Source organism: Bacillus rossius, chromosome 3 (assembly GCF_032445375.1).
Source record: "Bacillus rossius redtenbacheri isolate Brsri chromosome 3, Brsri_v3, whole genome shotgun sequence".
Classification (NCBI taxonomy): Eukaryota; Metazoa; Arthropoda; class Insecta; order Phasmatodea; family Bacillidae; genus Bacillus; species Bacillus rossius.
In genome coordinates, this window is record NC_086332.1 from 95748429 (window position 1) to 95765766 (window position 17338).

The 17338-nt window shown below is 38.8% G+C and overlaps 1 protein-coding gene across 2 annotated transcripts in view; it reads right to left on the reverse strand.

Annotated features, from left to right (window-relative positions):
- Positions 1 to 16207: 16207 nt before the first annotated feature.
- LOC134531050 (protein phosphatase 1B) overlaps positions 16208 to 17338 on the reverse strand; it is a 97586-nt gene continuing 96455 nt past the window's right edge. For both annotated transcript variants that reach the window (XM_063366560.1, XM_063366559.1), the window contains exon 9: positions 16208 to 16741. In XM_063366560.1, the coding sequence (XP_063222630.1) occupies positions 16712 to 16741 (30 nt within the window). In that variant the 3' untranslated portion in view covers positions 16208 to 16711. The remainder of the gene's footprint in view (positions 16742 to 17338) is intronic.

A 17338-nucleotide genomic window follows, 5' to 3' on the forward strand; every position in this document is an offset into this window, starting at 1 on the left:
GCTGGCCGATGACCGCTGTGGACCAGGGAGGGGTGGGGGGTATGTCCGGTGAATGACCTGCCCTGGGAGACTTCGCCGGCCAGGCGTCGGGACGTGCGGCGGAGCTTGAAAAAAGGACACCAAAACGTGTTAGAGACCGCAAACTTCAGCACACCTCCGAGAAGGGGTTGGGGTGACCATGGGAAGCTTAGGGTGGCTACTTTCGTCACGCGTAGCGCTAAACTCGTGACGAGACGCGACGGCCAGTGGATACCGTTGCTGATGATAGCCCTGTAGTCGGCTAGACCCAGCAAATTTGGTGGGAAACGGCGGTGAGAGCACTATACTGCTCAACAAGCTAACCTGCCGGTACACTCGACCGAACCCGTTTGGATGGGGGCGAAAGCAGCGGGCGAAGGAGGAAAATTGAAGTTATAAAAAAAATTTAAAATTTTGTAAAAATAAGAAAATAAAAAAAATCGTGCCTAAAGTAGCACTGATTCGGCACACCAGGATATAACGTTGTCTTATGAATTATCTCGTAATATAATCATTTCATCTAATGCTTCACCATTACATGGGACTCTGCTTGTTAATTTTGAGTAATCAAGTTCTTCTATTTGGATACCGTCTAGAGAATGTCCGCGGCTAAGTGCTACATAAGCTTGTCTAGCAGAAAACAGCCGAGAACATAGATAAACGATTGCATGCTAATCAACCATACAGCCTTGAATCTTGTGGACGGTCGATGCCAACTCAGGATTAATGGCAACATTCGTCTTTCAGCGGTACCATATCTATATTTTGCCGGAAACTGTATCGATATTGGTTTAATTAGATGTATACCATGTGAACCGACTGACAGTATGTCTGTATCATATACTTGATCTCGTCGAAAATGAGGCCAGATAATCTCCGTGATAAAACTCATATTGCCATTAACTAAACCTTTTGCTTCGTCAATATTCGATCGTAACATCACTTTAGCTCCCACGAATATTTTCAATATTTTAGGAAGACCACCTGATTTTTTGATATCATCAGGTATGACAGATTCCAGGTCTTTTTTTTTTTTTTTTTACCTAAATTTCGCGTAGCATCAATGAGTTGATCTTGTGCTTTTATTGTATAAATAGCTGTTCCTTTATTCTCAAAATACTGGAGAACATTTTCACTATGTCTAGCAACTTGATCATTCGTTGGATAGATTTTTAATGCTCTCTCAATCGAGAATTTATAGGTAGCATCAGTTGAAACTTTTCCAAGGAGTATTTTAATATGCTTAAGACATCAATTCTCCAACTCTTATGTCGTTTATCACATCTATAAATTTCGTGTCTCCTTGTTGACGCATGTTATGTTTAAGTTCAACCAGCTAGAACTGCCACCACAAATGTGTAGCTGGCTTCATATGTTCTGGTTATTGAAAAACTTGATGTTCTCGAACAGGTGGTAACTGCAATAAATCACTGAATAGTAAAACATTTATGCCTCCAAAGAAAGCGTTCGGACTTTCCAGCTACCGCAAACGAGAGTCGATCATACAAAGTATCTCATAAGGTACCATTGAAATTTCATCTATGAAAAGAAACCCGTTTTGCCATACTTAATGCATTCCTCTTAGAAAGTTACCAGTTAGAAGTTGCATACCGACAATAACTCCATCTTTTTGTACATGCTGCAACTCCAGTGACAGCACCAACTTTTACTAGGTACTGATTTTCCATAACATCGGTTAACTTGGTTTAAAAAAAAAAAAAAACGAAGAGGAAAGTTTTTCCGGTGCCCGCTCCACCAATTACAAAAAATTTCTATCGCTTTTTGTCTCCAAAGAAATATGTTCTTAATACTCGGTGTAATAAGAATGAATAATTGTCTTTGGTCAATATTCATGGCCTGTTGTGCCCTCTGAAATTGATAATTACTCATCTCTATACCTGGTAATTCCTCTCCTTCAGTTTCAGGATTTATAACCTCTGGCTGCTCCAAAATTTCAAAGGCATGGACTTGGTTGAATGCGTTTTCAAGCTGGTGGTCCTGTTTTCGATGTTGGCGCATATATCTACTCATTTCCTTCAGTCGATTATCTCGAGCTTAAAAATGAACTTTTGCATTATCGAAAGCTTCAAGTAATTCCGTTTCCGAATGGTAAGGCATATATTGAACCAATAAATTGTAGAAGCAGTTTTCTGGATCTGATGAGGCTATAAAACACGGCACTCTCACAACTGCAGAGACATTCCTCACAACCATTTTGCTGTCATCTGACAGCGTAACGAGTGGACGACGAACGTTTGGTTGTTCTTCATAAGCATCATGGTCAATGCTTTCCAATTGCCTTTTTCGGATAGAAAGGTTCGAACAAAATTGCAAACTCTGTAAGACTCATGTTCGGAAAATTATAGTCAGGATGATGCAATGAACATTTTTCAAATCTTTCAAAGATATTACTATATCCAGTAGCATGTCCACTTTTGTTGAAATGCAATACTCTGTAACGTTTTTCTGGCTTTCTAGTGTTAAGGAAAATACAACTTCGCGAACTATGCCGTAAAGGAATATGACATAGTCGATATGTACATTCAGCAGCTGATACTTGTCGTTCATGAAGAATATTCAAAGAAATCTTGAACAGCTTATGTGAGATATCTGACTCTTGTGCGTTGTATTTGTTGTATTGCCTGCTCTATTCCAGAATCTACTCCTCCAGGCACTGCTTTTGATAGGTACTTAGCAATATAGTACACTATCTCTTCGTTTGACCCGCATGGCTGAATGCCCATATTACCTGTCCATAGTCTTAATAACTCTGGGTGGTAATTATTTACCCAAGCATCTTCTTTTCAACACTTAAGTGAAAAAATTCTCCCTCCATTACGAATGAAATAGTCTGAAGAATGAGATACTATCCGAGTCTTATCATGTTCTTGAGACGAAAAGTTGAATCGACATCTTACAGAGGTATTATTTTTTGTACAAGTTTGTGTATGTCGATGACTTTGACTTTGCTTTACGAGCTCATGGAGCTCTGGATCTTCTTCTGTAGGCATTTTACAGCAACAGTTACGATCACGAAGAAGTTTTCCTTCCTCTGTATCAAACTCTGGATGATCTTCGATCCAAACTACCACATGAAGATGAGGACTACAACGATTCTGAAATTCAATGCACCACCAATGGTCTTTCAATTTTCCGCCAAAAACTTTGTCATTATTTTTAATATATTTCATTAGAGCATTTGCTCTAATCATAAAGTGTCGACCCAAAATTACTGGGTATTTTTCTATAAGTTGTTGAGTCTCATAAATATCAAGTGTACTTGGATCCACATTGGGTCTACCATCAGCAAGTAATAAGGCCTTTCGTTGATCTAACCAGTTGAGATCATTTGAGCTAAATGTTACAAAATATGTTGGAGGTCCTAGACACATGTTTTGGGCTAAAAGCTCATTTAAGGAAAATCTCCAATAATCTGCAGAACCTCTCAAATTCTTCACATAAAGGTGGACGTCCTCGACTGCTCCACCTTGGTTACAGATTTTTTCCCACATGCTGATATATTACCTACTTTGAACTCGATAGTATTCAAAGAACGATAAGGCATAAAAGAGATAATCGTTACATTGAAATCTCGTGTCACTTTCTAAAATTCTATATTGCGATTAATCCAAAGTTGTTATCTTCACGCGACTGTGCTCTTTAAGCCCGTTTTTTTCCATGTGGAAACAAAAAGTACCACGCAAATTCTTCTGCTTTCAGTTCATGACCCACTTTCACGATATTATCAGTGGTTTTGCGGGTAATTTCATTAAGGTTCCGTGAAACCTGTAGTCCATCTTCCACATTGGGTTGCATAACATCAATAGGTACCATCACTGATGTCTGCAGTGGAATTATTTGATGTGTCGGTTCCTGTGGAGAAGCAACTGTTTGGGTTACTACTCTCTTAGCATTCTTTCTTGTTTGGGTGACTGGCTCCACAGAGTCAGGTCTGCCACATACTTCAACGTCAACGTAAACAAGTGTAAACTGAATATTTTTGCTACCTATCGTACATTTACAAATCCTCATGAACTCGTCTAAATTATCGCATTCAATAATACAAACCCTTCTGTTGTCCTTTGCTTTGGCACCTTTCGGGCCACAAGAATGAGAGTCACTTAAGTAATATTTATTATCATAATACATTACCCCAAATGACCGTCCTTCTGATATAAGTATACCTGCATTATGGTCTTTGAAAAGTTTGTCGATACCTTGACGAAGTGTAAGTTCAAAGTTTGCTTGGTTTACTTGATTATTCAAACTTCCGTATATGCTTGGTTCTTCATCAAAGTTGATCTGGAACCTTTTGTTGAATGCGACCATGTCATCTTTGATAACATTGGCATTTCGTGCGAGCAAATATCCATTCTCGTCGATAGGATAAGCCGCGAAATTTCTCTCCGTTTGTAACCTTACATCACTGTAGGTTTGATCGCCTGTTATCATATTCAGGTTAAGGTCGTTTGTAGACCAATTTTGTGGTGAAATAATACAAGCTCTTACATTTTTTGCCAATACCATCGCACAGTATTGTCACCAGCAAACCCTGATATGAATATGCGATCATTAGCTTGATGCCATAACGCATGTACAATTATTGAGAAATCGTTAATTCTCATGTAAGCACTAGTATCCTCTGTAGGCTCGCCATTGGTCTCCACAGACATCTCTGCCTGTGCTTCTTCTACTCTTATTATATCCTCTTCATTAATTACCTTTTGGTCGATAATGACATCTTTGTAGAGAGGGTAGTTAGCTACTAACCAATACAGTGCATCATACACGTTTTGCCTACATATTGAAAACTGCCGCGTTACTTTTATTTTCTCTAGATGCTCAGTAATGACAACAATTCCAGCATGACTATTTGAAATTCTCGGAAGCATGTGCGGAAAGTTTTCAGTAACCTCGAAAACATCTTGAGTGATCAATACCGCCTGACCTCGGAAACTATATTGCCCTAATACACCACTTAAATTGGTAATTTTAAAAAAATTGATAATGGGTAAAATCAGGGTATGTTCAGCTTGTGACACATTCGCTATCACTTCTGGAATAGAGCCTGAATCAAGATTGTTCCAATATATGATTTAGATGGTGCAATATTTTTCTTTGAACTAAAAATTAGATTTAACGGTTGCAATCAACCAAACATTTCTTTGCTTAAGTTGATTAGGCAATTAAGGTGCTGTTTTACTGTTTATAGTCCACTTAGAAATCTGATGCAGATAGCATCGTTTAGTGCAAATTTCACATAAATCTTATCACAAAACGTGTTAATTGCCTGCATAAAGCCCGTCATGCTCGCTTTACATGATCTTCTTGATTCTGCATTATGTTGCCGCATTTGCTGCAAACAAATTGTTCTGGCTTCTTGCTCTGTGGGGCTCGATACTCAGCATTATGCTGACGCATTTGCTGCAACCGAGTTGTTATGTCTTCTTCTGATAGTGAGGCTCGATACTCAGCATTGTGCTGACGCATTTGCTGCAAACGAGTTGCTCTGTCTTCTTCCGATTGTGAGGCTCTATATCGTTTCATATAGAGTCGTCTTTTGTTCATTTTCTCTCCTAATTCTTCGCTTGAGAGTTTTGATGTTTTTTATATTAACCTTTGTCATTTTTTCTCCAAATCACCTCTTTTTTGTGTTGTAGTTTCTTTTTCCTTAATCTTTATATTAATCATTTCTCATCCCATTATTTTTTCTACGAGTAATGGACCATTAAACGGTCCGATAGAAGGTGTGTCTGGTTCCCTGAGGTTGACGCTAGCGACATGATATTTTTAGTCACCCTCTTGCTGGGACATTATTTTTTGTCGCTACAGCCCTGTGGTAGGAGAGGGTAATTTGCGCGCCTGCTGCCTTCCTTGGATGTGGTAGCCGGAAGAAAATCGTTAGTCCTGATGATCCTGATCAGGACAATGGAACAAAATTATTAAATTATTGTATTCTCATCGGTCCTTGACAAGTGTGCAGAATTTCGAATTAATCTGATATTTTAAAGTGGGTAAAAAACGAGTTCAAAGATTCCGTTACATAAAAACATACATACAAGTGAAGCTAATAAAAGCGTGTTAAAAAAGGGTCATGTCTTTCAGTAATCGCCAGTGATGTGTAACATCTAACCTAGGTAGCAAACAAATTAATGTATTCTCATGTAACAAATACACATATAATACGAAACTTGGGCCTCGGACACGAAATTTAATGTAGAATTCTTTAAAATAATGCTGAGTGTGATAAATATACACAAATTGTGTTTTCAACTACATTTATGGATGCAAATCACATGTAGTTTCTGCATCCACAGGTAGAAATCACTGCCAAAGCAGCCACACTATCGAATCATTCGATTTGCAGCGCTAAATTTTGAACTATATAATGAAATGGCTCCGATTATAGCGAAAAAGACTTTTAAAATACCAACCCCGGCTTTGAAACTGATTTCCGACAATTTTTTTTTTATTAAAATTCTGCCCATTTTGTTAAACTTCACTAAACAGTTAATACTGTTACGAACGCGAGAGATTAGACCGCGATGCCAGGTTCGGAGCTGGCTGGCAGCCCTGCACAACCACCGGCAACACACACTGGGTCACATGCGGTCCACTGATGTAAGGCATGCCACCCGCACCTAGCCGTATTACAAGGTTCATCGCTACCGCCATCCCCCTCTGCTCCCTGCGCATCGTCCTGCCTCGGCGCTGTCATCTATCGCTGAGCGGCCTTGGGAATTCCGCGGACCGCCACGTGAAGTGGCGTAAGCAAGCGAAGCTATTCTCGATGTTTTGGGCGTCGGGTCGGTCCACGATGACGCAACTCGTCACAACTGCTCTCGTTGGTTCGAGGTAGGCGCCACAGTACTAAAGCAGCGACGCCGGTCCCTGCGGAAGTTCCGAAAGTGCTGCGTGAGTGCCGAGTTCCGGGCGAGTACCGCAACAGCTCCGGAGTTCCAAGAGTGAAGGTGCGATATCGGCAAAGAGGGTGAGAGACCTTCCAAGAGTGTGGCAACTGAGTGGCGCGAGACTTTGTGTGTGTGGACAGGCGCGTGGTAAGGGGTGAGGCACTGTTGAGCCTAGCTCCAATGAGGAGTGCGAACTGTGGAACTTGACAGACATTGAGTGACTTATGAATAAACATTTTTAAGTAAAATTTTATATTATTAATATAAATATTATTAATTAATACAACTTAATGGGAAAACTTAATTGGGCTATCCCTTGCGAATCCAGTTCTCCCCACATAGGTCGTAACAATACCATAACGATTACCTTCATAATTGTGAACTTTGGTTTGTGCCATCCACCACAGATGGCAGCATCATGGTTGTTACACATTCCATCCTTGACTTCCGTCGCATTCACGAAATTACTCTTACCAAATGCTGTATACTGAGAGCTAAGATGTTGCATATCAATTAGTAGAAATCAAATTTCAACAGGGCTAAGCCAACAGGGGGAGGGGGAGGGAGGTCACCCATCCACCAGTAAGGAAATGATCCCACTAGAAAAATTTGTGACAGAAGGTTTTGTGGCTTGTAAAAATGTTCCTTCCCTCCCAGATTTTAATGTGTATGCCGCCTGTAAGCAGACTACCTGCTGAACAAAGCATCTTCTGTCCTTGTTCTTTTCCTCTCTCCTGAGTGTTAAGGCTTCGCTGCTCTGCTCCACGTCAGCCTGAGTGGCTGGACAGCGCCGACCACGGGACACCCGACGACCCGAGCTCTTCCGAACAAGGCTTCGGAAGGTTGTTTTGATCTGTTCCAGAAACCGAAGTTCGTTAGGCTCGGGCGAGTATATAAACCCATCTGAAAGCTAGGGGGTGCAGTCTACCACCGACCAGCCAGGCTAGTACCGAAGAAGACTATCCGCCGTGACTATGCCGCCCCACTGCCGCCTGCAACGAGGACGTCGTGCTGCCCGAGTCCAACCGATCCAAGGACTTAGCCTCTACAACAGTAAGCGCAATTAAACCATACCAAGTACAGTCGAGCTTATCACCTGACGAGGAGAAGCAGCCATAGTTCGTCAAGACAACGGTAACTCGTCGAGGGAGAGGAAGTCCGCACTCGCTGTCAAAGTCAACTCGCTGAGCGAGTAAAACCTGGAAACTCACTCAGTTGAATCTGAAGGCTTTAGTCTATAAACCAGTTGAAGGTATGGCAAAGTACTTGCCGGTGAAGGTCACGTATTTCATTTGCTGGGTGAGTAGGTGACGAGCGAATTTACGGTGCTGCGAGCAATAGCGACCCAAGTACCCATATGTCACGAATAATTAAGCTCGGACAGCCTTGACCGACTAAGAAACAAGCAATTTGACTTTGACTACCCGACAGGTTGTACCGAAGTCATAGCCAGGTCGCGGAAGTGCGAAGGAGGTGAAATCGGAACTGAAAGTCTGTGGCTGACTTAAACATTGCCAGTTTCGAAGAAAAGGTGATGAATCACTGCAGGGGCCAGGAGGGGGGGCAAGGGTATTTTGCCCCCCCCCCCCTTTCCCTCTGAAACCTTGAAGTGGGGGCAAATGGGGGCAAAGAAAGTGCTGTGTAATCAATTTTTAGATAATAAAAATGCTTAAATAGCACCATTTTCCACCTTCAAATACAAATTTTCCCGGGGGAGGACTCCCGGACCCCCCATTTCAATAGGGGGGGATCGATGATTCTTTATAAAAAGGTATATTGCCCCCCCCTTTGGAAATTTAGTTGTTGCGTCCCTGAATCACTGTATGCAAGTCTCGAGTGGAGGTCATAACCCAGGGCTTCGTGCTGTGTCCCGAGTCATCTAGCCCGGAGTTCTCGTCATCGAAGTTCATACATCCTACGAGAAGGGAAGGAGGGCAGACTCTGGCCGCCGAGTTCTTCAGTGACGTCGCCTTGGTGAACTTCAACACGTGAGAAGTCGGTGCATGATTTGAGGTGAGTGTGGCAACATTAAACACCCAAGTACAGCGGGGGTTATCTGCAGTAATTCTTTTTCATCGTCACTAAAGACATAGTGTGCAAAATGCATAGTTTACCAACTAGCATTTTCAAAGTACTAAATAATTAAATGTGAACAAGAATTTTAAGAGTGAGTTGTTGAAACATTGAAGTATCTTTGAAACCACTGATCTGAAAAGTTGTGATCCTTTTTCACGAAGAAAATATTTGTCACATTTTTAATTTGCATACTGAAACTTCATGTAGCAGAAATGTATGTCGTGTAATAATGATGTGTAACACATGTGCCACATTCGATTGTTTATCAAAAATATCCTTCTTGTTGTTCCATCCGAGATGCAACACATTATTCAAAGATAATAAAATATGTTCTGTCCTCCCTTCTTTCAAATCAGAATAGTTGCCATGTTCCTGAGTTATACATTTGTTACATATTCAAACATTTTGTAAAGTACCTAATAAATTTAAAATAAAGATTTGAGAGTATGTTTTATAATTTAACTATTTCTTATAAAAAAAAGGGAGCTTGTACTTAGGTACACATGTTAGGGGTTTTACTGCTATGGCATTACTAAAATATTAATCGGAAATATTTTAATACACACATGATAACACTAAATGTTGTCAAATTTGTAATGCAAGATACTAACAATTTTTTTAGTTGTCATTATTTATTTCTATTACTATACAATTTATAACATAAAATATTAAAGGATAGTTGCACTGTTATAAAATGTTATTTTTAATACCTATGTGCAGTGCTTATTCTGCGATATTCGCGGAAGCAATACATACAGATAAATCACGTGGGTCTGACATCCATTCGAGATTTCTGAGACTTCCACAGATGACAGCACAGTGTGAACACATTTCCTTTATAATCTGATTCCATTCCATTACCGAAATTACTCCAACCAAATGCAGTATGCAAAGAGCTAAGATGTGACACACAAAAAATAGCAGTCATCACCTCGATTTATAGTTTAGAAACCTGGGATAGCCTAGTATTGTAATGGTGGTTATGTGTGCTGGAGTTGTCCAAATGGAAAGGATAGGGAACATACCAGCTCAGTTTAGCCAAAATGTTGAATCATGAGTAAACAAACACAGTACAGCACACTAGACTCGAGGGCATATGTGAGCGTAGGCATCTTGGCTGATTAAAGAATTTAAGTATTGTTTAAGATAATGTTATACTGCTTCCACCATTGACACCAGGCATACTCTTTCTCTGGACAGCATACTGTGCCACATCCTTCAAAGGCTGAATTCAGTTATGTGAAAATAAGAATGACAGAGTACGTGTATAACTGTGGATGGCTACCCACCAGGTTTTATTACACACTCATGCTAATACACAATTATGCACACATGATACCTTAAGTGGATTACATAGACCCATGCCTAAAAAAATGTGAGCGAGTCTTTCAGTACTTGCCGGTGATGTGTAAACATCTAACGTCAGTAAAGAGCAAATTCATGGGTTCTCCTCATGTTGTTCATATTGCAAATAAACCAGCAAAAAAATATTCAGTTACACAGCTAAAACAATACTCTTATAACATTGTTTAACAATACTGATTTACACAAGTAATTAAAATAATACATAGAACAACACCATTTTCTTGTGAATATGGCCCATGACACGGTGCACAACAATAAACTCAAACCCCATTTGTGTTGTCCTCTGCCAAAATACTCCCTTACTAGATGCCAGCAAGTCGGTTGGTGTCAGGCGTAGGCGAGTTATTACCGCCGCGACCCGCCTATCTCTGCAGCATGGCAGGGTTCAACCTGAGCCGCATGCCGCCACGTGGAGCCCGCTCAAGGGGACGAGCCCCGACGAGTTCTCTGCACCGTCCGCAACCTATTCTCCATCCTTTTAGAGTGAGAAATTGTTTCACAACAATGTTTCACAACAATGCATTAAAATTCAGCCTTGAAATTTTCCTCCTGTTGCACCCAAATAAGTTTCACATCAAAAATTAATCAATATGCACAAAAATTAAGTCACACACACTGCTTGAGAAAACTTAAATTACCATATCTTTACTCACTACCCATGTCTTAACTATCACTGTAAATCCTTGCCACAACACTTGGAATCGTCTGCCAGTGGCGGATTTAGAGGGGGTACGTGCCCCTCCCAAGAAAAGGGGGGATAATACGACTTTTGAAGTAATAAACAGGTATTATGATAGGTACAGACTACCGGTGCCCCTCCCAGAAGTCAATCCTGGGTTCATCCCTGTTGTTTATCACGCTTTTGATGAATTTTATCTACTAAGTATGAGTCAGGTTTACTATCTATCACCTGCAGTTTGGGTGTCAAAACCTGGGGTGGGCCTAGTGATAATACTGGTGTTGGTTTGCTGGCTTTATCCTGGAGGGCACCAGGCTAGTTCTGAATCCAACAAATTTGCTATTGCATGGGTGGAAGGCCCCAGCATGTCACTAGGTTCGGAGCCCTAGCCCTAGTCAGCATAGTGTACTGAACCCTGATTATGCCTAACAGAATACTGGTAAATGATAGTAAAATCTTTAAAACATGTGGTTTTACTACACGTCGTTGCACTTCACACATATATGGGGCCTGGGCTGACGACAGAATGACTTTCATGGTCTTCTCCAAAGTTGAAATTCGTCTTCGGGTGGTCCTTTTTCCGTAGGAATGATGTTAAAAGCTTCAATCGGTACATCCATTAGATTTTCGTATACAAGGTTCTTAAAGCCTAAAATTCAAAAAAATAAAACACACACACATATAAGTTTTTTAAATTAACGAAATGAAAGGATTGCAAGTGAAGCATTTTTGCCCTTGGGAAATTTTGGAAGTCTAAAAATGGGCCAAATATTCTGCAAATTATTCCTTACAATAAAACAGTGGGTACTAATAAACTTTAAATTTTTCTATTAATTTCTCTCTTACCTTTGCAGTTTTGGGCCTTCTAACATTCAAGATCCACATCTCTAATGGGTTCTTATAATTTCTTGTGTCAGAGCTGGCACCAAGTGAGAAGGTATGGGAGACACATATTAAATTGGAAGGTAATTGTTCCATTACATCATCACTGACACCTTGATCTTGGTTTTTTCATTGTCGTTATCATTTACATCACCAAAAGAATATTTCAAAATTCAAAGGATTTTACTAAATTGCTCTATTGTCGGTGGCTACGATATTCTTTGAGGTCAGTTAGTACCCACTGTATATTTTATGTAGCAGTGAAGCTATTCCACCATATATGTGGCAGACTTGAAAGCTTTGGCATGCCAAAACTTACCCCCAGACCAAATATCAACCGTCGTACAAGCGCAAGGTACGTGTCTCAACATCTGCCTAATGTCTTCAACATGTTTTAAGTAATTTTCATCAAGTCTCCTTCCATGAGATTGCAACTCATAATTATTTTCCAATTAGTTTTTTGAACATGACAAAAAGTGGGATTGTGGACCTCATTAAGGGAGATTACAGCATTTATAATACACCTATCCCTCAATTAACACGTCTTCAGATTGCGAAAAAAAACAGAGCACAACGCCACAAAGTCTGTTTCAACTTCTGTAAACAACAGATGTACAGTTAGCTTAACAAGGGGGGAAGAGATGCGAGCACAGGTCTGTCTACGCTATCGGCTGTTGTACAAACATCAGCTATGTCAAGTTAAATTGCGGCTATGGAGTGTAAAGGACCAAATGTTTTTACGTCCGTGCATATGCCACCATGCCGTACCGTTGTCGCCTGGCCACAAACCGAGCTGTTAACTCAGTCTAGCGGTCTAGCCAGTGGCAGGGAATTAACTCAAACAAAAGATATGTCTGCCCATTCAGCTGCCGGTAACTGTATGTGCTTGATCACTCATAATGCATCGTGTTCAAGTATTTGAGACAAAACTAGAAGTATTACGGCGCGCAGATTGTAATGAAGGCCACGCTTATGTTGGTCGCACTTTAGTTTTAAGCAAGTTAACTGTGCGCACAATCATACGAAATAAGGACTCTTACCAAAAGTTTATCTAAGTTTGATGCTGTTGGTTGTACTAGCGGGAATATATTTGACATTAGATTCCAGGTACAGAAATGAACAGATGATTCACGTGGAAAAGATTGTTAATGAATGTTGCAATCATAGGCCTGACAGGATTGGTGTGAACCAGGGGGTGATACGCGAATAAGCACTTTAATTTTTGAAAAATTAAAATGTAATTATCCGGACAGTAATATCGGTTTCACTGTCAGAAAAGGATAGTTTAGACATGGGCGTTGTAACGGGGGGGGGGGGGGGGGGCACGTCCCCCCCAATAATAAAAGTCTTCAATTTCGTCCCCTCCAATAATATATTTAGTTTCGTAGTTATATAATTAACATGATTTCTGTGATGTAACCCATATGTTGCGCATGGTGCATTTAGTCCAATCGTGGTAATGTGAGCACTGTGTTTTTACAAATTTGTTCTCTGAAAATATTTTTTATAAAAAATAAATTATATATTGCAACCAACTATAATTAGAATATTTAGGAAAGAAAAATGCCTAAAAACCACCTTTTTGCACCTTCAAACCCCAAATTTTCCCGGGGGAGGACCTCCGGACCCCCCGCTTTTTTCCCAGGGGATGGATATTTCTCAACAACTAAACCAATTGCAGCCCCCCCCCCCCCAAAAAATATATCCTTGCGACGCCCATGGTTTAGAAAGGTACGCGACATGAGTTAAAGGTCACGCCCGGGCGGGCAAGTCAGCCAGCAGACTGACGATAAAGTACATAACCATGTATCTCCTGTTACGTGGTGTCATATTTGTCATACAAAATGCAATGGGAGGCATATTAAGATAAATGATGTGACATATTTATAGTTGCGTGTTGTTAAACGTATTTATATTACGTAAAGTATATTTTCGTAAACAATTTTGGAACCCATTAAATAAATTAGCCTTGCTATTTATAGAAACTAATGCTTCAGAATACGCGATTTTGAATAACACGAGCATTTTCAGGAACGAATTAGTCATGCTAAGAGAGGGATAGGTGTAACTACAATCAATTTGTCTAATTGAGAGTGTATTGATACAGAATGAGACAGCTCTTCCCAGTTGTATTTCACTGGTTCAACATGGGTTGGCTATCACAATTTATTCTCTTTAGTGGCAAGACCATTTTTGAAAGCTTTAGTCATTTCTGGAGGATTACACAGTCTGAGATGAGTTGTTAAGTTTCAATTGTTTAAAATATTAGCTGTTACTTCATTTTGCTTGGTTGTAAAATTGGGAGAGCACATTTTAAGCAAAAAGCTTTCCAGAATTAGACGAATGTGATTCTTCTAAAAATTGCTTGTTCATCAGTACTTACTGGTTTAAAGTTCAGTAGAACCCTTTTATAATGTTTTCTTAGCTATAACATCATATGTTTTTAAGTCCCGACATTTTCCCCATAAGGACAATGTGTTTTATTTTCTGCATGTAACGTTTCACGAATTGTGCATTTCCTGCTTATAATGTTTGCTTTCTAAAATTCAATAAATGCAAACAAAAAAAACTTAAAAGCCTTACTATTTCAACACTTATCTCATCTGTGAGTACTTTAAGTACAAATTGTTTTTACAGTAACAGTTATACCATAGATAGAGATTGTTCACATAGGATTGTATGAAAAAAAACCAAATGTAAGTGTGCCAGAACACTAACACTACACATTAGTGCTGGCTAACATTGTGAATATAATATATCAAAAGTACATAACATTTGCAGTACATGTCTGTTAACACCCTTGTCTTGAAAAAAAAATCCTTAGGTTCCTTGCCATTCTAGTGTGTTTTCATATGTACGTATGTAGCTTTACAATATTATAGTTTGCCAACTATTCCGTGATGGCAGTAAAAAATAGTGTTTCCTATTGGTGATAAAAGAGTTCAATTAATTTCATTTGTACGTAGAAATTACAAAATTACACATTTTCAAGTGGCGTAGGAAATGGAAATAGGCATTTCCACTATAAATTCATTATCATGAATCATGAGACAATTTTACAGAAATGTGGCAGTGTGTCTTTAAAGACAAATTAAGTAGAAGCTGAAAGCACGACAAAGTTGAAAAAATTGTTGGCTTGACTAAGCAAACTCCAGCATCACATGTACCCCTCAGCGGTTTTAACATTAAATATTGTTAAATAGCTTGATAAGTCAATTAGTAAAAAGTTGAAACACTGAAAAGTGCTAAATTGATATTTCCTGCTCATGATCTTTTTTCCTTATGCTTCGAAAAACGTTATAACAGGGTTCTACTGTAGAGAATCTTAGTTTCCTTAAAGGTTGCTGTTGTCTCGGAAATTCTCCTGTGAATCCTTTGTATCTTGAAGAAAACAAACTTTATAGAATAATTGGAGGTGCATAGCAGTGGTGAGTTAAATGCTGCGACGTGAGGTGTTGTCTCTGCAAGCGGCGGAGTGGGCACGCAAGCATGCACAGCAGAGGGGGAGGCGGTTGTAAGGCAAACCTCCAGTGCCATGTGTCAAGTGGGTTGTAGCTAATATGTTTAGGAATTACAAGCACAGAGATACATGCAGTAATGTTTATGTACCCAGGTCTCCTTTTGTACTACAAATATAGCATATTGTTGTATTTGTTTTTAATAATAATGTACATGTTTAGATTTCATAATTTTTCTACCAAAGTTAGTTGATTTTTTAAACCCTGCACACTTTTAATTGAACACATTTAAAGAAATTTGAATGAAGTCTTTTGACAGATTACCACCAAATGCAAGTTATACAAAAATGTATTACATTAGGAAGCTCAATTAGTCCTATTGACATGTTTTTGCACGTATGCAGAGTTCATTATCATAACATCATACAGGCCAAATAATAATTTTTTTTTGAAGCAACAGCCATAAGCTCATGTGATGAAATGAAAAAAAAAAAAAAATATTTTTAAATGGATTGTAACATAACTGGTGAAATGATCCTTACTTTTTATTTTATAAAATTAATATCTCTCATATATAGCTAACAGTATTCTAAAACACTTATTAATCTTAGTTTATCTGTAGAATTCCGAAGTAGTAGTACAGAAAAGGGAGAGGGGGAAGGCAAAATTACGTTTATCATTCCTGTTTCACAGTTTCGATTTTGCAAGCACAAACAGGCCCCCTCAACGAGAGGCTTTTTGATTCCACGGGTGGCCCGGGCTCCACAGAGATTCACACCCATGATCTTAGGCATATCAAAAAAAATATATAATACAACTCATGTTTATTGTCAATTTATTGAATATTATTTACCAATATTATGATACTTTACATGTCATGTGCAAACAGAAAAATTATTACAAATTAAAATTTTTTTACCTCTTCACACTATGCATGGATATAAATAACAAGATCACATTCTTAGACAGTTTGAACAAGTGCCTTTTAAAATAATTTGAAGTGTGTATGCTAAAAGTCTTAACTGCAACACTTGACTCTAGACAGTTGAAGTAAATTAAGGCTGTTAAGATATATACAAAAACAAACATACACAACTGCAGTTAAGTTACCATGCCATAAGTTGAATGTTTCCCGAAACACTGCCTTGAAAATTCACACAACACAGGTTCCATTTGAGGTAACAGAACTTAACTTTTTTCAGCCTTGCATTATATTTGCAAGTGGCATTCAATAAAAATTCTTTATCATGTGTAGTACATCACTTCAAGACTACATTCACATTACAAAATTAAATCAGTAAAGTTTTATTTTAAACAGTGTTTCAATTCAGCTGAGTGACTGAAGATTTCATCTGAAACATGTAAAAAAAATAAATAAATAAAAAAAAATATTTAAGTTTAGACACCCAAATTTTTCCTTAACTTTTTACACTTCTTAAAACATGTAAATTTATTTTCATATCACATAAAAATAATTTTAACAAAAGCATAAGTGTTAGATGAACATTAACATTAAGAATGAAAAGCAAAATAATAATTAGTAGACTAAGAAACAAACAACTTTTGGAACCTAGATGGGACTTGGATACCACGTTACCGCGTCGCACACATATGTTAGCACTATCACATTCACATTGGATGGGATACATTATATATATATATATATATATATATATATATATATATATATATATATATGCTGAGCATCGGCCATGATACCCACAATCTGTGTGAGTATATATATATGTATATATATAGTAAACTCGCGCAAATCCGGACCCCGAGAATCCATGGTACTCAGAAATCCGCGGTGTTTTGTAACCGAAAAATAAAGGTTTTTTTTTTATAAACGTTCTGCAGTGTTATGGTGCGCTGTGTTCCCACGGTAAAAAAGTGTGTGTGCCGTGTCGTGTAACTACGATACACGCACTCACATCTCTGTTATTTTT